Source organism: Dasypus novemcinctus, chromosome 15 (assembly GCF_030445035.2).
Source record: "Dasypus novemcinctus isolate mDasNov1 chromosome 15, mDasNov1.1.hap2, whole genome shotgun sequence".
NCBI lineage: Eukaryota > Metazoa > Chordata > Mammalia > Cingulata > Dasypodidae > Dasypus > Dasypus novemcinctus.
Genome location: NC_080687.1, coordinates 62,176,141 through 62,196,700, shown reverse-complemented (window position 1 = coordinate 62,196,700; position 20,560 = coordinate 62,176,141). Strand labels below are relative to the sequence as shown.

Here is a 20,560-nt window from a genome sequence, read left to right as displayed (position 1 = left end):
TTTAAAAATTGCAACAATGGGAAGAAGACATGGCTCAACTGACAGAGTATCTGCCTATCATATGGGAGGGTCCAAGGTTTGATACCCAGGGCCTCCTGACCCGTGTGGTGAGCTGGCCCACGCACAGAGCTGCTGCGTGCAAGGAGTGCTGTGCCACACAGGGGCGCCCCCGTGTGGGGATGCCCTACACGCAAGGAGAGCCACCCCACGTGAAAAAAGCACAGCCTGCCCAGGAGTGGTGCTGCACACATGGAGAGCTAATGCAGCAAGATGACGCAACAGAAAAGAGACAGTATCCCAGTGCCACCGGATAATGCAAGCCGATGCAGAAGAACATACAATGAATGGACACAGAGAGCAGACAATGCGGGGGAAGGGGAGAGAAATAAATAAAATCTTTTTTAAAAAAGTGATAAATGACATTTAAAAAAAAGTACAACAATGGGCACATGATTATTTGATTCTCTGGTATACCACATAATCTTCCACCCAGAATCAGCTAACCTGATAGAACTCTGGAATGGTCTTTAAAATCTCAGGTAAGGTGCCAACTTGGGTACAATATTCTGTGAGCTAGTGATGCTGTCCTACAGGAGGTGGTCTATGTGCCAAATCAATGGCTGATATGTATAGTACTGTGCTCTCAAAAGAATATGCAGGTCCAGAAACAAAGGGCTGGAGGAAGGTTTTTAATTTCCTTGCTACTAAAACAAGAACTAATCAATAGATTGGCTTAACAACAGGAATTTATTGGCTTGCTTCCTGCCAGGGTCAGTGTCTTCCGGGAGGCCAGCAATATTTGGGGTTCCTTGGCTTTCCCATCATGTAGCAATGCACATTGCAGCATCTTCTGCTTTCTTTTCTGGGTTTATGTTGGTTTCCAGCTTCTGGCTGTTCCTGGTGGCTTCCTCTCTGTGTGTCCAATTTCTTTTGCTTAGAGGACTTCAGCTATGGTGGCCCACCCTCATTCAGTATGGACCCCCTTTAACTAATGACATGTTCAAACGTCCTATTTACGATGGGTTCATACCCACAGGACCTGAACATGCCTTTTATGGAGGAAATGATTCAGTCCCCAAAAGTAGGACTGGTTCTTCTTATCATCACTTCCCAGGTATCTACTTGCAGTTCTGATTATTTTTTTTTCTTTTTTTATTAGAGAGGTTGTGACTTTATAGAACAAACGAAATTATTTATATCTTATAAACTTTTTTGTTGTTGTTATTGTTCAGGGGAGAGTGCGAATGCAGTGCCCCACTACCACAAATTATGCAGTCGAGTTTCCCACATTTGGGGAAATCACAGGGGTCAGCACATCCGGAGTGTAATGGATAAGACTCGCCCTGGGAAAACTACCTTCATGATCATAGTATCTCCCCTGCCAGGTAAGTACGCTTATAAACTTTTAAGACAGTGTATGTAGGGAACATACATATAAAAATTAATTTTTCTGATGTATTAAAATATCTTTTACTGGACAAATTGTTGTCAAAGGGACCCTCATCAGGAGTGTAAATTTAAATGTAATTTGACAGTGTCCCTCAAAAACTGTAAGTGCAAGGGAATTGAAGAATTTTGCAGGAAAGTGAAGTATTGGGCTATGTTCAGTATGAAAAGTGGAAAAGAAAGAGGAGTCAGCCAATAGAGAAAGAGAAAGAGAATTCAAGAGATTAGAAATCCCTCTAAAGTCAAAGAACAGTATCCAAAAGAACATGGGTAGGAAGATTGGAAACTCTAAGAAAGGCAAGCTCACAAGATAAAATTTTTCTTGCCCTCTCCCTAACTGTTCCTTTCTTGAATTCCCTCTACTGGGTGTAAAGTAGTAATATGAAATTGATTCCCTAGGTCAAATTTCTGGAGTCATTACTGCTCCTTTAATCCACTCACTGGGAAGGGGTACTTTCCTAAAATAGTAGCTCTTTAATCTGTGCCAGGCTTTCTATCTCCATGGCCACTGCCTTAATGAAGTCTCTCCTAATTTTCCACATCATTCGCAAATTATGTTTCTGGACATCTGATTATGCCATTTGTTCTTCACATATTTATTGAGCACCTACTATGTATCAGACACTGATTAGGACTTGGAGAAACAATGTGAAGAATAAGAATGAGGTGAAGTGGAGGGGGAAGGGGAAAAGACATTGCTCGTGGTGGCATGCAATTTACAGTTTGGTGGAGGACAGATGTGAAAATTCTGTTTAAAATCCTCGAGTGGTTCCCTACTGTCTCCAGGATGAAGCCTTTGACCCACCTGTCACTGCTTACTTCTCCAGCATCTAACCACTGACTGCCCTTCACTTCTGCAGCGTCAGCAATCACTATGTATACTTTCTCTTCTTTAAAGCATCCTCCTCTCTGCTAACTTCTATTGTCTCTTAAGGGTTCAATACAGGTATGTACCTTCTCCAGGAAGCCTTTTGGACATTCCCATCCTCCTTTACCTACACTTCTTGATAGCTCTACCACACCTCGTGCTTACCACTGCTACATACTTATCAGGCAGGCATTATTGTGATACTCTGTTCTTCTGTTTGCCTCCTCTATTCTACCGCGGACTCAGCTTCGTGCCCTCAAAGCTTGGGATTTATTAGAGTCTGATTCACAATACGTGCACATTTTTGGTCAAACCGAACTAAGTAGATATAATACATATATAACGCGCCTCTCTCTGCAATAGCAGACAAGGTCAACACATCACTTCTGCACCCTGACAGAAGAGCAACTGGGATACGACTCCGTCCTCGGCGCCCCCTGACCTTGGAGTCTCTGGGAGGGCAGCGACCCGGCCCAGTGTTTCCCTCGCTGGATGCGACTCTGCTGCACGCCTCCTAGCGCCTTCGGCGGACGCTGCATGAATGGGCAGGTTGGACGAAACACGCGGTCCACCGCCGGCGAGTGGCGCATGCTTAGAGGCGAGCTCTCGGTTTGGATACGGAGAGTCCAAGCGTGAGGGGTGCGGAGCGTGGCTTCATAGTCTCTTTCTTACGGCAGTAGGGTAGTTACTCCTATTCTTTTCCTCCTCGACTGCATTTTAATTGCAGTTATAACGCTTGAAATGTGGCTGGTCAAGGGGTAAGACAGAGATTAGAGGACTGCTAGGCTTTTTTCGTCTTTTCTCACCCCTCTCGGGATGATGAGTTGGACGGTGCCGGGTCAAGGCGCGCGGGGGCGGAAGCGCGGCCGCGGTGGCTGCGGCTGTCAGAACTGGGTAGGGGCTGGACAGAGCGGCCATGGAAGGTCAGCGCTGGCTGCCGCTGGAAGCTAATCCTGAGGTGAGCGAAATTCGGTTCAGGGCCTAGAGCTGCGGGTTGGGGTTTAGGAATCTGGGCTGCTGCTACAGCTAGATCGTGGCAGTTTGTCTCTAAATCACGTTCTCTGTTTCATTTTCAGGTCACCAACCAGGTGAGTGAGGTGTCTGTCGCTCGGGACCCCGGAGTCCTTTCTGCCTGCTCGGTCGGCTTTCCTGCCCGCCTCCCGATTCACGCTTCCTTGGTGTCTGAGATTTAATTCTGTAAGGGTTTCTACTGCTGGGTTTCGGGCGGGTCCACCTCTCAGTGGCTGTCTGCCTCCCCCCTGGGCTCCCGGGGATGCTCCCAGCTGCCTCAGCCCTCTTCTGGTCGCCTGCCCCAGTCCTGCCGGTTCCTGGCGCCTCAGGGTCTGAGGCTTGAGGAGCGTTCAACCTGTATTACTATTCCTCTTCCCTTTTTGTTTTGCCTCCTGCTAGTGTAGATTCCATATTTTTCCTTCCCCTCTACCTTCTGGATGACTAATTTACCTACACTTCCTGGCTCCAACCTTTGTAAACTCGCCCACACAGTCCTTGTAATTTCATCCACCCCCTGCAAAATGAAATCATCTTCCAATCATCTCTTCTTGCCCCATCAAGTCACTTCTCTTACCTGCCACGCCCCCTTTGCCTCCCAGTCTTTTAAAACTGGAAATTCAGTTGCTTTTTTACCTTAGAAAGCACAGTGTAATAATTCCCATGCCATTTTTCATCACTTAAACCCTTAAGGTCGTCCTGGGTATTAGAGGTTGGGGTTTGGGGAGGGAAAGAGGGTACATCTCCCAGTCACTCTATTAAAGGAACAATAAATGCTCCCAGGTATAAACCTTTGATTTGCCCAGATGTGTCTTGCCTTATACTATTTTCTATTCTAAATAGCTCCTTTACTTTTTACTACTCTCTTCGTTCTTTATGATATACTTACCTTCCCCTTACTCCATAATCTCCTTCACACCAAGGAATAAAGATTCATCGTGTACTTAAAAACTTAAATTTTGCTTTTAAAGCTTGTAACAAATGACATATAAGGAAAGTAAATAGAAATACTTTATCGTAATGGTAGCAGCATACCTTTTACTTTCTTATTCACCTTTCTTAAATTTGGTTAATAGTATTAAATTACTATGTTTCTTCCAACTCTTATCTCTTTAGTGATCTAAAACTGTAGAAAGTTTAATATGTAATATATATCTTTTTAAAAAAAGATTTATTTATTTATTTATTTCTCACTGCTTCCCCCCCCCACCCCGGTTGTCTGTTCTCTGTGTCTCTTTGTTGTGTCTTCTTGTTTGTCCGCTTCTTTTGTTGTCAGCGGCACAGGAATTTGTGTTTCTTTTTTGTCGCGTCATCTTGCTGTGTCGACTCTCCGTGTGTGCGGCGCCATTCCTGGGCAGGCTGCACTTTCTATGGCGCTGGGCGGCTCTCCTTACAGGGCACACTCCTTGCGCATGGGGCTCCCCTATGCGGGGACACCCCTGAGTGGCACGGCACTCCTTGCACGCATCAGCACTGTGCATGGGCCAGCTCCACACGGGTCAAGGAGGCCTGGGGTTTGAACCGCGGACCTCCCAGGTGGTAGACGGACGCCCTAACCACTGGGCCAAGTCCGCCACCACATATATCTTTTTTATTATTCTTACACTGCCTTCTCCTATCACATTAACTTTCTTTTGTTTTTCCTGCTTTGAAATTCACTGTTCTTTTTTCCCCTAATACATTTTGTCCTTTTTCTTGAAAGAGAGAAATCTTCAGGTAGTTCAGATAGTAGGAATCACTATTTACAGTTTCTGATTTATATTTAGTGCCATAGGACATAAGCATATTTCTCTCAGATCTGATGCAAAACTATTTTTACACCTTTGTGAAAATGCAACTATATGTCTGGAAGTTTATTTCAAAACTCTGTTATGCTCTGTTGAGCTGTGTGTCTGTTTTGCCAGTACCACAGACTGTAGCTTTATAGCAAGTCCTAAAATCAAATAGTATGAATCCTCCAACTTTGTTCTTCAAAAATCAAAGACTTTTCTACTTGCCTTTCCATGTGAATTTTAAAATCAACTTGTTGATTTCTCTAAAAAATCCTCCTGTGATTTTGATGGTGAATACATTGAATCTTTAGGGAAATTGACATCTTAACAATATTGTCTTGTAATCCATGAAGATAGTACATTTCTCCATTATGTCTTCTTGGGTTTCTTTCATCAGTGTTTTGTAGTTTCAGCATTTCAGCCTGCAGATCTTACACATATTTTATTATATTTAAACCTGAATATTTGATGATTTTTGGCATTATTGTGAATGGTACTGGTTTTTACATTTTGATTTCTAATTGTTTATTGCTATACATAGAAATACAGTTGAGTTTTGTATATTGCCTTCATGTCCTGCTGCCGTGTTGAATTTACTTGTTTGTTCTCATGGCCTTCTTTTGTTTTGATTTGTTTTAAATATTCTTTCAATTTTCTCTATAGACAGTCATGTTGTCTGTGAATAGACAGTTTTATTTCTTCTTTTTCAATTGGTCTTTTATTTCTCTTTCTTACTTATTGGACAGGTTAGACTTCAAATACAAGGTTGAATAGGAGTGGTAAGAGAGAACATCCTCGTCTTGTTCCTGATCTTAGGGGGAGAACATTTGCTCTTTCACTATTAAGTAAGATGTTAGTTGTAGTTTTTGATAGGTGCCATTTATCAGGCTAAGGATGTTCCATTCTTTTCCTGGTTTGCTGTGAAATTTTATTATGAATCAATGTTGAATTTTATTAAATGCTTTTTCTGCATTTCTTGAGGTAATTTAGGGAAGAAATAATACCGAATCTATACAAACTCTTCCAAAAGATAGAGGAGAATGTTTCACAACTCATTTATGAGACCAGTTTACCCTGATAGCAAAACCAGACAAAGACATAATTAGAAAAACTGCAGACCAGTAACCCTTGTGAATATTTGACAAATAGAATCCTGTAGTATATAAGAAGGGTAATATATCATGACTGAGAGCAGTTTATCCTGATATTGCAAGACTGGTATGCCATTCAAAAATCAATTTGTAGTTCACCATATCAACAGACCAAAGTATACTAATTTTTAGATGTTATGGTTAATCTTTAATAACAAATTTTGTTACTTGTTTTCTGAAATTTCGCTGCCTTTGGATCTTCTTCCCAGGTGATCATGATAGACTATAAAACACATTTAGTCACTTACATTAATTAAATAATATATTTTAATACCTTTTATAATATCTTGTGTCTGAGTAGTAACTGGTGATACATTGTTGACTAATACATATATGGTTTGCTGCTCTTCGATACAGTTGGGAAGACAGACAATAAACAGGCAATCAAATAATGAATTAGTGATTGTTGTAAGTACAATAAAAAAATCAACAGGGTGCTATGATGGAGAGTAGTAGAGAAAACTTAATAGTTTGGATGGTAACAAGGAAGTCTTTGTGAGGTGGTATAAACTGAGAAAAGGTGTTATTTAGCATCTGATAGTTTGGCATACTTTAGTGGAGGATTAGTTTGGTTTAAATTTATTTATTAATGATGTACTTTGAAAAACTCAGAGAGTAGGCAAGTATCTAAGAAGTGGTTAGTTTTAACCAATACTTTTGAGATCCTTTCTTTATTCTGTATGTACTAATGGCAGAACCAAGAATAAAAAATGAGAAATTAACTGATATAATATTTGGAGAATTAATAAATTAAACCACAGATAAATCCCAAGCATAATATCCATCCCATCCTACCTTACTTCTTCAACTCTATGGAATTATAAGCCTTTTATTTGATCTTGACTTCACTCTGTCACTATCTGGTAGTTTTGTGTGTTATTATTGTACTTAGTTTGAGCAAATACTATTTTATGCTTTAATGATGCCCTGTGTTATACATATAAGAATGGCTAACACATGTCTACTGTATGCATGTCTACTGTATGTCATTATTAATTGTTAGACATTAATTAGTAATCTGTGTCTCAGTAGATATAGTAAGCAATGATTTCTCTTATTGGCTAATATGCTGTCAACTCCTTTTTTCTAAGGATATTTTGTCATGATACGGGCAAGACATATCCAGAATAAAATAAATTTAGTGGTGGAAAAATTATTTAAAAAATTTAAGCCCTGTCTTATATAGTGGTAAATGTGAATTTAGAGGGGGTAAAAGCAGCTTGAAGCATGAAAAGTTATAAATAATTTAGTGCCAAGAATTATAACTTTTTAAAAGGGGAATTACTTCTTATATGACTATGTTAGATTTTCATCTCGATTGGTTTTTGTGAGTTGAGTCCAGCACAGCAACACTATATATATTAAATATTGTTATGTTTTAGAATCAATTATTTTTTAAATAGAAACTGTTGAAATAATCCTAACTATGATTTTATTGAGGAGGCAAAATATTTTCTAGCATAATGTCCAGAGGAGAATAAATTCACTTTAACATAGCTACTCTACTTAGCCTGGATGCTTCCGATTGGAAAAAGAAGCAGTCTACTGTATTATTATAAACTGACAAATATTCTCTAATTAGTGGATCCCATCTTAAGAAAAACATCCTTGTAACCATGTCCTTCTCTAACTTCCATCTCATCTTTGCTTCCTCTCTTTGTAAACTTTCCACAAAGATTGTCCATGGCTGCATTTCTTACTTCCCCATCTCAGTGTCTTCTGAATTCACCCCTGTCTAGATGTATTCACACCTATCTGGCTTATATTCATTCCTGTCTAGTTTGTTTCTATTCCATCATTCCACAATTGCTGCTCTTGTTGAGTTTACTAATGATTCTATTTTGCCAAATCCAGCGGTCACTTCTCTGTCACCATATTTATTGACCTCTCAGCAGCATTTGATAGAGTAACCCACTCCATTCTTCCTGAAGTACCATCTTTTCTTAGTTTCTGTAATAATGCTGGTTTTCCTCAATTTTCCCTGACTACTTCCTGTATTCCTTTTGCTAGATCATCTTCTTTCCAACTTTTAAGGAGCTTGCCAGAGCCCATTTCTAGACTTCTTCTTTTTGCTATGTGCATTCTCCCCCTAGTGATGTTTTCTGTTGTATAACTTTACTGCCAACAATTGTGATATGAAGGAGCTCCACATTTCTCTAAGCCCTGAGTTCTCTACCTAATTGGAAACCTGTATATTCAACTACCTCTTTGAAATTTCCATCTGGCTGTCTTGAAGATACCTCAAATTTAGCAGGGACAAAACAGAAATCTATATTAACATCCTCCAACCCCATTTCTTCCTGAATCTTCTAAGGGCATGGCCATCTATCCAGAGCACAAATCAATATCACTGACTCTTTTTTCCACTTTGCTGTTTTGGAGAAGCCATAGTGTATTGATTTGATTTCTTGGGTTTGAATCCCTGCTCTACCATCTGCCAACTCTGAGACCATAGACCTAATATTTTTGTGCCTATGTTTCTTAATTTCTCATAATCCCTCCAAACTCATAAAATTGTTGTGAGGTTTAAATAAGTTACTATATGTTAAGTTTGTACTCCATGAATAACTATTTTTAATATTCTTTTCTTTCCCTCAATCCTTATATCCAGTTTAACTTCAACTCTTATAGACTCTTCCTTCAAAGTATATCCCAAATCTGGCCATTCTCTCCATTTCTCTTATCACAGCTCAAGTCACTATCATTCTTAGTTTCGACAAATGCAGTAACTTCCTAAGTAGTTTTTGTACTTCTCTTTTTGCCTTTCTGAAATGTATTCTCCATATACACCCAGAGTGGTCTTATAAAAACGTAACTCACATCTTGTGACTCCCCTGCTTACAACTCTAGTGGTCTTCCATTGTTTGTCCTCAGAATAGAATTCAAGCTTCTTACCATGGCCTTAACAGAGGTACTGCCCATGTCTCTGACCCACCTCTGCCCTACTCATGCTGTTGTACATTCCTCAAATACCAAAGCTGTACCTGCCTCAGTGTCTTTGTAGTTGCTCATCCTTTGTCTGAATCATTCTGCTTCAGGTTGTTTCATGACTGATTCTTGTTATTTATGGCTCAATTCAAAGTCACTTCCTCACGAGTCTTTCCTTGACTGCTTCTGAAGTATCTTCTAAATCTGTACTTTCGTGTCTTGTTTTATTTCCTTAATGGTATTTATTACCCTATGGAATATTCTCATTTGTTTATGTATTTACTTGTTTATCATGTGTTTATTTAGTGTTTTCCAACCACCAGAATGTAAGTTCCATGCAATCAGGGACAAGTTCCATGCAATCAGGGACATTGTTTGCAGTACCAAGAATGATGCTGGGCCAATAGAGGGCTCTCACCTATTTATTGAATGAAAAAAATGAATAGATTTTATCCAACTGCTTTTCCTGTTCCAGAAAATCCTCTCTCAAAATTGTCTTTTAAGTGGTCATGAATACTTTGAATATTTCAATGAGCAGTATTTTATCTTGAAAGGTGGTTTGATTTGTATTATTCTATATAGTATTGTGAGAATTATATTTATTTATTTTTGACATAAAATCTGCTTTCCTGTGACTTTTTCCAGTTATCTGTAAGTCCTCCCATTGAAATCATATAGAGTAAATCTATTTGCTCTTCCATGATGCTACTGCAAATTATCTAGGGACAGTGAGCCTAAGTTTAAGTCCTTTCTGCCCATGACCAGGTTCTCCAGCTGTGATGTCTTTTAAACATTATCATTTTTGGTCACCTTCCTTTGCTTCTGCTTCTGTTTGTTATTGTGTTTCATAAAATTTGACTACCAAACTGATACCATATTCCACATTTAATAATCCGTATTGAGTACAGTGGGCTATTACTAACTTGTTTTGAATTATACTCCTCATTGAATTAAAAAGAAGCATCATTGTGATTTTAAGTTTCATTTCCCTAATGGCTAAGGATATTGAGCTTCTTTTTATGTGCTTATTGGTCATTTGTATATCTTCTTTATAGAACTGTCTATTCAAGTCCTTTGCCTATTTTTAAATTTTTTTGTTGTTGTTGATTTATAAGAGTTCTTTATGTAGTTTTTTTTTTTTTAGGAGGTACCAGGGAAGCCCTTGTACATGGGAAGCTGGCACTCAACCACTGAGCTACATCTACTCCTTCTTTATGTATTCTTGATAGTAAACCCCTACCAGATATATGATTTCCAAGTTTTCTCCCATTCTGACACTCATTCTTTTTTTTAATACCCACATAAAATGTCAGTCTTTTCCCATTAATTTAATTTAATTTTTGTTTTATTTTTTTAAGTCTATTAAAATTCATTTTGCTAGTTTCCAGGCTTTACATTTTCTCATTTAACTATTCTCCTAGTTTTGCATCAAGTAATAACTATTAGCTTACTTTTACTAGTAGTGATATCAAGCAATTATTCAATAAGTATAATTTTGATTTTGTAATTCAAGTTATTAATAAATTAGTCATAAGGCAGAATATGTGACTGTCTTGAGCAAGCCATTAAAGACAAAGTGGCTTCATAATACTTTGAAAGAAAAACACATTTTCCTTTTTTTGGATAAAATACTTTTTTTTTTTTTTAAATATTGTTTTCTAAAGAATGAGGAAAAGTTAATTAGGTGTTAGGTGCAGGGGCTGTTTTAGTTTTCTGGCTGCTATAACAAATACTATACTGTGGTTTGGCTTAAACAATGGGAATTCACTGACTGACTCATGGTTTTGAGGCAAGGAGAAGTCCAGAGTCAAGGCACCAGCAAGGTGATGCTTTCTTCCTGAAAACTGTGGTGTTGGCTGCCAGCGATCCTTAGGTCTTTGGCTTTTTCTGTCATGGCAATGCACATGGCAGCATCTAGTCTTTTTCCTTCTGGGTTCTATTAAGTTCCAGCTTCTGGCTGTTCCCCATGGCTTCCTTTCTGTGTCCAAATTCCTTTGCTTTTAAGGACTTTGGCTATATTGGATGAAGGCCCACCCTCCTTCCATTAGAAAACCCTTAACTAAGAACATTTTCAAAGGCCCAGTTTACAACTAGGTTCACACCTACAGGATCAGAGGTTAGAATCTGAACATGCCTTTTGTGAAGTACGTGGTTCAGTCCCTAGTAGGGGCTAACATTTTTTCATATGGAGAGTCTGGCTTGTGTACAAAAACCTGGAGAGAAGAAATGGACCAGTTAATTGTGACAAAATTTGGAGAGCAAGGTAAGAAAACAATACTCCAAGTGATGAGAGATGAGGCTGCAAAAGTCAGAGGTGCCACAGCATCTAGCCTTTGCATGTGAGTTCTAGTGTTGTGACCTTGAAAAATCACTCAACCTTCCAAATTCAATTTCTCATTGGTAATAAGGATATGATAAAAACTACCTTGCCATTTGCAATAAAGATTAAATGAGGTGAAGTATATTAAAGCTTCTAGCATGGTTTCTGACTCATAGTTTTCTCAAAATATGTATAAACAATTTTAAATATTCTTTATCAAATGGAACAATTTACCATTGGACCATAGAATAAAAATGATAAGCTAAGGATCTTTTATGGCTGTATATTCTAATTTCTTCATTATTTTTCTTGATTGTCTAAAATTTTAGAGGTAATGTTGATTGTGAATAAATTAGAGATCCTAGCTGTCAGAATTTTTTATGTTACTTTATTACCCAGTGTATAAATTAGAAAAAACAGAAGACTGGTATTAGAAGATTTTAAAACCCTTTAGCTTGCTTGATGCAAATGGGATTCCTCTAGTTAAATGTATAAAGATCTTTGCAAATGCATACATAGAATAATTTTCTTTTTGAGTTGTCTGGAGAGATTTTTTTGGTATAAACTCGAGTTTCGTGTCGAGTTTACCTCCAGTTTTAGAAATTTAAATAAAAAAAGTGTATCAGTTCTCTAAATTTATAACTTACAAATTACATATGACTATTGTAAACGTAATCCATTAAAATATTGTAGAATAAAAAGTTGGATTGATGCCATCCACACTATTAACATTTTAGAAAATTTCCTACTATTCTTTCTCCACTTGCAAATGATAATTTTCAACACAATTCTTTAAAATATATATATATAAAAGTAGGACATCTTCACAATTAAAAAAAAAAAAGAGAGGTAAAAGTTGAAGTCCCTCTTCCCTACCCTTTTCCTACTTCTAGAGGCAGATACTGTTCTTTTTATTCATATGAAGACTTCCAGCATAGGTCTGCCTTAGAGCAGTCTGGGGTCAGAGAATATATTTAATAGCTGTGGATTGAGTTTAAATTATTTTATCTGTTTCTTTTGATTGGTGGTAAGAGTAAAGAGTTAGGAAAACGTGTGATTCTGGTTAAAACTTTTACTGTTTAGTCAGTCATTGTATCTTCAGTTTGATAGTAATCAGTCTCATTGATGCCTTTGGATCTTGGTACTTTTTATACTTGTTAACTTTGGTAATGTACAATGAGGGCCCTTTACTTCGTAGTAACTTAGGGTATATGATGCTTTTCCTTGAAGGTATGTCTTTTTAGAGCTGTTAGATCTCTGTAGATGGTATTGGGAATTGATTAAATGAATCCTAGGTTTTTATTTTTTTTTAGAATTGTACTGTTAACTCTAGTCCATGGTTTACATTGGGTTCCCTATTTGTTTTGTACAGTCGTATGATTTTGTTTTTTTCTTAAAGATTTATTTCTCTCTTCCCTCCCCCACCCCATTGTCTGCTCTCTGTGTCCATTTACTGTGTGTTCTTCTGTGTCTGCTTGTATTTTTTTTTATATTTTATTTTTTATTTATTTCTCTCCCCTTCCCCTACTGCAGTTGTCTGCTCTCTGTGTCCATTCGCTGTGTGTTCTTCAATGACTGCTTCTGTCCTTATCAATGGCACCAGGAATCTGTGTTTCTTTTTTGTTGCATCATCTTGTGTCAGCTCTCCTTGTGTGCAGTGCCATTCTTGGGCAGGCTGCACTTTCTTTTGCACTGGGCAGCTCTCCTTACGGGGCACACTCCTTGCACGTGGGACTCCCCTGCACAGGGAACACCCCTGCGTGACAGGGCACTCCTTGCACGCATCAGTGCTGCGCATGGGCCAGCTCCGCATGGATCAAGGAGGCCTGGGGTTTGAACCGCTGACCTCCCATGTGGTAGGCGGACGTCCTATCCATTGGGCCAAGTCTGCTTCCCTGCTTGTATTCTTGTCAGTGGCACTGGGAATCTGTGTCTCTCTTTGTTGCATTATCTTGCTGCATCAGTTCTCCGTGTGTGTGGCACCACTCCTGGGGAGGCTGCACTTTTTTTCTCGTGGGGCAGCTCTCCTTATGGGGCACACTCCTTGCACATGGGGCTCCCCTATGCGGGGGACACTCCTGCCTGGCACAGCACTCCTTGCACGCATCAGCACTGTGCATAGGCCAGCTCATCACATGGGTCAGGAAGCCCTGGGTTTGAACCCTGGACCTCCCATGTGGTAGGCTGATGCCCTATCAGTTGAGCCAAATCTGCTTCCCATGAATCCTAGGTTTTAGATTATGGATTTTTCTTTAACCTGTCACAAAACCCACAAATATATACATTAAATATTCACTATAAACAAGGCCTACTTGACATATGTACATATACAGATGGCTAAATGATCTAAAATGGAGATATATTAATAATATTTAGTTCAGTACAACAACTATTACTGCAGGGTCCTTGCAGGCTTGCCAGATACAATGCCAGGCAATGGAATTAAAAAGATAAGACAGTTTCTTTCTTGTCAAAAAGGTTCAATTTAACCCTCTTTGATTTCTAAAAAGAACTAAATATAAAGAAGGGCAGAAACTAACAATTTTAGAGGAAGTGGGAAAGGGAAAGGGAAGTAGTTTGGAGTGCTTTGGTGAACTTTATAAATCTTAACTGTTATGAATAGGAATCAAATTAAGAGTGGATATAGTTCAGAGGAGTCCATTCATCTTCAGGACCCCAGACTGTTATAGGGCATGTAACTTAATACAGGAATGAAATGAATTTGAAAATAATTATGTTGGGAAGTGGACTTGGCCCAATGGATAAGGGCATCTGCCTACTACACGGGAGGTCCACGGTTCAAACCCCGGGCCTCCTTGACCCATGTGGAGGCCCATGCACAGTGCTGATGCGTGCAAGGAGTGCCCTGCTGCGCAAGGGTGTCCCCCGCGTAGGGAGCCCCATGCGCAAGGAGTGCACCCTGTAAGGAGAGCCGCCCAGCATGAAAGAAAGTGCAGCCTGCCCAGGAATGGTGCCGCACACACGAAGAGCTGACACACCAAGATGATGTAACAAAAAGAAACACAGATTCCCGGTGCCACTGATAAGGATAGAAACAGTCACAGAAGAACACACAGCGAATGGACACTGAGAGCAGATAACTTGGGGGGGGATTGGGGGGGGCGGGGGAAGGGAGAGAAATAAAGAAAGAAAGAAAAGAAAATAATTATGTTGAGCATATTCTGCCAAGAGAGGTTTTTTTTTTTTTAAATAACAAATCAGTTTTATTGATACATATTAATAAAGCATACAATTCATCCAAAGTGTGCAGACAGTGGTATTTGTTATAATCACATAATGAAGTGTTATAATCACTTCAGTTATTATTAGAGCATTTTTATTATTTCAATAATAATGATAATAAACAGACAACAGGCAACAAACAAGGAAATGCTTCACCTCTCAATCTCTCTGCTTTCCCTGCTGTACATAGCTGCTATTTCTGGCTATCATGAGAGGTTTTTAATTCAGTGAATTTCTTATTTAAAAATCTAAAAGAAAATTAAAATAAATCCAAGACCTTATTTTTGACCAATGATTTTATCACTAATTTGAGCCCCTTTTACTGGGAGAGAAGTGGAGGGATTTGGAGAGTAGCTCTCTAAACAGGGAGGTCTTGTCTTATAGAACCCCAACTGTGTGTGAGATGAATAAAACTGTTTATGTAACATGGCATAGTCTCCATTGGTTTTGAAAGACCTCATTTGACAATCTAAGTATACGTGATGCAATTGTTCTTTAGGGAGAAATACGTAAGGCATCTATTTTTATTTTTAAATTTCAGATAATTTAAGATCATTAGATAATATAAATATTCTTGAGGTGTAAGATATAGTGGTACATTTCTAATGATTCATGCTTCCTTTTTTTTTTCTTGCCATCTAAAATATTTTGTGATATGCTTTTTTCTAAATCAACTTCATTTAGAAGAAACATTTATTAAGAATTTATTGTGAAATTAGCAGCATTCTTATTTTTTTTTTCTGTATGTGGTAGATTAAGCTCTGACATTCTATTCTTCTGTGAAGTCATAGAATTTCAAAAAATCATTAATCTTTTGTTACTGTTGTTTTGCCAGATTTTAGAGCAGTACAGAAGTCAAGTGGGTTTCATTGTGTGGTAGAAGTTGAGAAGCCCATTATTTACTTCCTGTATCAAGCATTTTCTGGTGTTTACATAAGTTACTAGGACTTTTTTGGCTTTATGCCCTCTTTGCTCATTGATATAATTCTTGATATCTAGCTGTCATCTATTGATTGATCTATATTATCTATCTATTTCTCTCTATCTATCCATCCCAGATAACATATTTGGCAAGCAGGATAAACTATATTGGTGTTCTGCTAAAATAATCCTTTATTTACTAGAACTTAGATGCATCTCCTTAAAAATCAAGTGCTGGAAAATGAACTTAACATATTAACCAAGCCAACTTTATATGTATTTGTTGGTATCCTGCCTGGCTTTATAGATTTAATCCAACAGTAATGGGTTTTTTAAAAAGGAGGTCCTGCCTAACGTTTTATATATTTCAAGTGTTGCTTGATATAAATAAATTGCTGTGTCTTCCCACCCTGTTCATGGAAAACCTGCATTATTTCATTATTACTGAGCATCAGTAATATTTGTACTTTGTGTCCCTTTTCATGTATTTAATGAATGGTACATATTTGTTGATTATTTCCCTAATGTCATATTGGTTTTTCTTTTACCAGTTAACATTATACTTTTTTTTTCTTTACCAGTTTCTCAAACAATTAGGACTACATCCTAACTGGCAATTTGTTGATGTATATGGAATGGATCCTGAACTACTTAGCATGGTTCCAAGACCAGTCTGTGCAGTGTTACTTCTCTTCCCTATTACAGAAAAGGTAGTTGTTCTTAAGTAACGTATAAAGTTGCTGATAAATGCAAAGTTCTCTTTTATTGTTGAATTAAAAACACACTGTCCTTTTAGGACAATGGTTCCCATCTTGCATAAAATCAGACAATGTAGGAGTGGGGGGAATCTTCAAATCTAGTTTTATTAAAGAGATATCTAGATTCAAGTTTATAGATTGCCATTGAAGTCCTGTAGTCTTTTTAATCTTGGGTAGTTTTCATTTTTAAAATATGGTTAATTTGCCTCATCTGTGTTGTTTTTTAAATTGTGGTAACATATACGCCATTTTAACCACAATTCAGTGGTCAACTGTGTTTTAATGTATAAATTATATACTATAGAAATGTTAAGATCAAGAACAATGTTAAGTGTGTTTTAGAAAATATATGCCTAAGGATCTATTCAAATTTTATGTACGTAAAATGATTAAAGAATGTAAGTATTCTTTAATATGTAAAAAAAAAAATCTCCTTTGCTTGTTTTAAGGAGGCAGGGGAAACATGACATGAGTTTTATTATTTTCAGACAAAAAGCTGATATGGATGGGAATCACTAAACTTAAATACGGTTTAATTGGCACATTTAGGAGGCAATGGGGATTATAAATAGCTATTTTGGATCTCAGAAATTAAATTCAAGCCTCCTTATGTTTCAGCCTTACTTTTAGAATGATATCATGTATATACATATAGCAGAGCCAGAATTTTTAAGTTCATTTTAAAAATCACTTTTGAGTCTATATCTTTCTGATTTTTATTTGTAAACTTAGATACAATAGGGTAAAGTTAGTAGTTGTAAAAAATGAAATAGTTTTCCTTTCTCTATGGAATCACCATGGTGACTGGGACCCTGTACACGTATCATTGCTGCCCACAACAGTGGGCCTCAGGTCTCTCTGTACCACTCCACTTCCACTTCCACTTTGACTAAACTAACTGTACTCCTGAATTTCTCTGCAAATTTCCTGCTGGTAATTTTCTAGCATGTGACAGTAATGATGGATTCTCTATGTTTGAAAGCAATGCCATTGCCTAGCATTGATCACTGAGTTGCTGTGGGGAAGTACTCCAGGAGCAGCAACCCTGGTGATGCAGTGGGTGAACTTTGCTGCCAATAACACAGTCCTGCTGGCCAGTACTAGGTGTTTCCTACCGTGGACATCATATACCACAACAAGCAGGCCACAGAGAATGTGAAGGAGGAGGTGAGGCAAATTCTGGGGGCTGCTGGATGCTCACTTGAAGATGAGGACTTTTCTTGTGGGCCAACACATGACACTGGCTGACATCACCATTGTCTGCAACCTGTTGTGACTCTACAAACAGGTCCTAGAGTCTTCTTTCTGCCAGGCCTTCTACAATACCAGTTACTGGTTCCTCACCTGCATTAACCAGTCCCTATTTCAGGCTATTTGGGGAAGGTAAAATTCTGTGAGAAGATGGTAAAACTCTGTGAGAAGATGGTCTTGTTTGATGATAAAAAGTTTGCAGAGAGCCAGCCTAAGAAGGACAGCCCATGGAAAGAGAAAGGACCATGAGAAGAGAGACAGAAGCCCTAGACTGAGCAGAAAGAAGAGGAAAAAGGTGACTACCTCTGAAGAGGAAATGGATGAATGTGAGTAGTCCCCTTTGTCACCTGTCCAAGAGTACCTTTGCATTGGATGAACTTAAGCGTAAGTACTCCAAAGAGGATACACTTTCTGTGGTGCTGACATATTTCTGGGAACACTTTGATAAGGATGGCTGGCCCCTGTCGTCTTCTGAGTACCACTTCCCTGAAGAGTCCACCCAGTCTTTCAGGAGCTACAACCTCATCACTGGAATGTTCCAGCGATTGGACAAGCTGACGAAAAATGCCTTTGCCAGCATCATCCTCTTTTGAACCAACATTAGCAGCTCCATTTCTGGAGTGTGAGTCTTCCTAGACCAGGAGCTTACCTTTCTGTTAGTCCAGTTGGCAGATGGGCCATGAGGTGACATGGTGGAAACTGCATCCTTCCAGTGAGGAGACCCAGATACTGATCCAAGAGAACTTTTCCTGGGAGGAGATTTTCAGCATTTGGTCAAAGCCTTCAATCAGGACAAGATCTTTAAATGAACATTTCTTGCCATTGCCTAGTTGCCTAACTGCCCCTTCAGAGAGGTGGGGGTCATTAAAGGAAACTGACCATTAATACAATTAAAATGAAGTAGGTAATGTTTGGGAAGATGTGAGAAATTAGGTAATGATGACTTGGTATATACATGCTCAGATTGTCATATTCTTCAGGATTTAATGGAGCCACATCTCGTATAAATTAAGAAATAGGCTTTACTTAACCCTAACTCAGGGGTCATTTTCTTTGTGCAAAAACTAATTAGCCTGGGAGTAGATGTAGCACAAGTGGTTGAGCTCCTGTTTCCCATGTACGAGGTCCCAGGTTTGATCCCCAGTGCCTCCTAAAAACAAAAACAAAACAAACAAAAAAATCAAGTGTCATTGGGGAGTGGGTGTAGCTCAGTGGTTGAGCACCTGTTTCCTATGTATGAGGTCCTGGGTTCAATTCCTAAAACATCCTACAACTAGTTAGCCTCAGTTCAAAATAAGTAACATTGAAAATCTTCTATTTAAGGGTTCAACAAGACAAATTATTTAATAAAAGATGACATATTTCTTCATATTTGCTGTTTACAATATTCATAGAATTTTAGAGTTAGAAATGTTTTAGCGATTATCCAGTATTAGACCAAACTCCTAATTTTATTGATGAGGTTCTGAATATTCAAAAGTTGCATAGCTAATTTGTGGAAGAGTTACGTCTACGCTCTCTTATTCTAGTATTTTACCTTTTTTGATTACTAAAATAAGGCAGTACATAACTATCTCACAGGTCTCCAATTTTTAGGAGCAATATAGATCTGAAAAAAATCAGCAACTTTAAGCTAGATTTTCTTAGTTGGTATGACACATGCAAGTTTATGGAAATTACTCAAATCATTGTTTTTTAATTGGATTTGATCTCATTCATTTAGTAGGTTATCAGTATTAAAAAGGCTCATGCCTATAGCTAAGAAGAACATAGTTCTTTAAGTATGTATGTACTTATATAAAGAAAAGAATTTAAGTGGAAAGTGACACTTTTTGATGCCTCTTGTAATTTGATAAATCCCGTAAGTGACAAATCCCATAAGCTCATAAGTGACATATTACAAAGTCACATAAAGGATATTTAGTGAATGTTTTAGGAGATACAAAATGTTTCCATCTTTTATATTCTAATTTAGAAACTGAATATGTAGTTGTGAATGATTTGAGTATGCTAATAGCAAAGGTACTGTCATGGATACCTCATTATCCTTTAAATAAATTTAATTATAGAGTTTTTAAATGTGTGTTTCATAGTAGTGCTTACAAACCAGTAAGTCCATAGTTGAAAAGGATATCAATTTATTCTCTCTGATATTTATGCTACTTGTCCCCAGCATTTTTCTTTCTTTGCTCTGTCATAATTGATTTTCCTTTTCTTCCTTATATTTGCTTTTAATCATTTTAGAATTCTTTTTCCCTAAACATTAAATTTGAGAAGTTGTCAAACATCATTTTGCCTTGTCAACAAGGACTGTTGATATTAAACAACAACAAACTAAACTGTATAAACATTTCAGCATAAGCCCTTACTATAGTGGACCTTTCTACAATTTTTATCATATGAAGTTATATGAATAAATTAAGGCTGATCTGTTCTGGGAATGTTACTTAAAATTTGATTTAGAAGCACAGGCATAAAAGTCACTTTATAAAGCATAGATAGATTTATTGTTAGAAAGCAGTTTCTTAATTATCATCTTGAAGCATGAAGATAGTTATAAACAATATATAAATAAGATTTTACTTATAAAAACAGGCCAGATTTGGCTCCCCGGCTATAGTTTGCCAACCCCTGCTTTATTGAAATCTGAAAATTTTAGGAAAACAATAAAATCATCATTTGACTTTCCCCTCACTGTCCTTCTCCTGCTTCTCCTCACTCATTTTTTAAAACTCCTTTATTATTTTTAACCTGTTCTTTTACAATTAGCAAACTGAGGCACAGAGATATTAAATGACTTTATAAAGTAACACAGCTAATAATGGAAGAGCTAGGAAGTGGGCCCAAGCAGTGAGCTGTAGAGCTCACACTTTTGATATTATACCATATTGCTT

General features: G+C 37.9%; 1 protein-coding gene, 1 non-coding gene and 1 pseudogene across 7 annotated transcripts in view; 2 read left to right on the top strand and 1 right to left on the bottom strand.

Moving 5' to 3' along the window:
• Nucleotides 1-1,229: 1,229 nt before the first annotated feature.
• LOC111760841 (U1 spliceosomal RNA) lies at nucleotides 1,230-1,393 on the bottom strand. Its single transcript, XR_002794421.1, has one exon. It is a non-coding gene; the product is annotated as a U1 spliceosomal RNA (small nuclear RNA).
• Nucleotides 1,394-2,794: 1,401 nt separating this feature from the next.
• UCHL3 (ubiquitin C-terminal hydrolase L3) overlaps nucleotides 2,795-20,560 on the top strand; it is a 55,039-nt gene continuing 37,273 nt past the window's right edge. The window contains exons 1-3 of one of the 6 annotated variants that reach the window (XM_071208257.1): nucleotides 2,956-3,272; nucleotides 3,391-3,511; nucleotides 16,239-16,367. In XM_071208257.1, the coding sequence (XP_071064358.1) occupies nucleotides 16,293-16,367 (75 nt within the window). In that variant the 5' untranslated portion in view covers nucleotides 2,956-3,272; nucleotides 3,391-3,511; nucleotides 16,239-16,292. Of the gene's footprint in view, nucleotides 3,287-3,390; nucleotides 3,512-16,238; nucleotides 16,368-20,560 lie in introns of all 6 variants that reach the window. The other 5 variants (XM_071208254.1, XM_071208256.1, XM_071208255.1 and 2 more) reach the window with 5 other exon arrangements.
• Nucleotides 17,213-18,475, top strand: LOC139436595 (elongation factor 1-gamma-like; annotated as a pseudogene).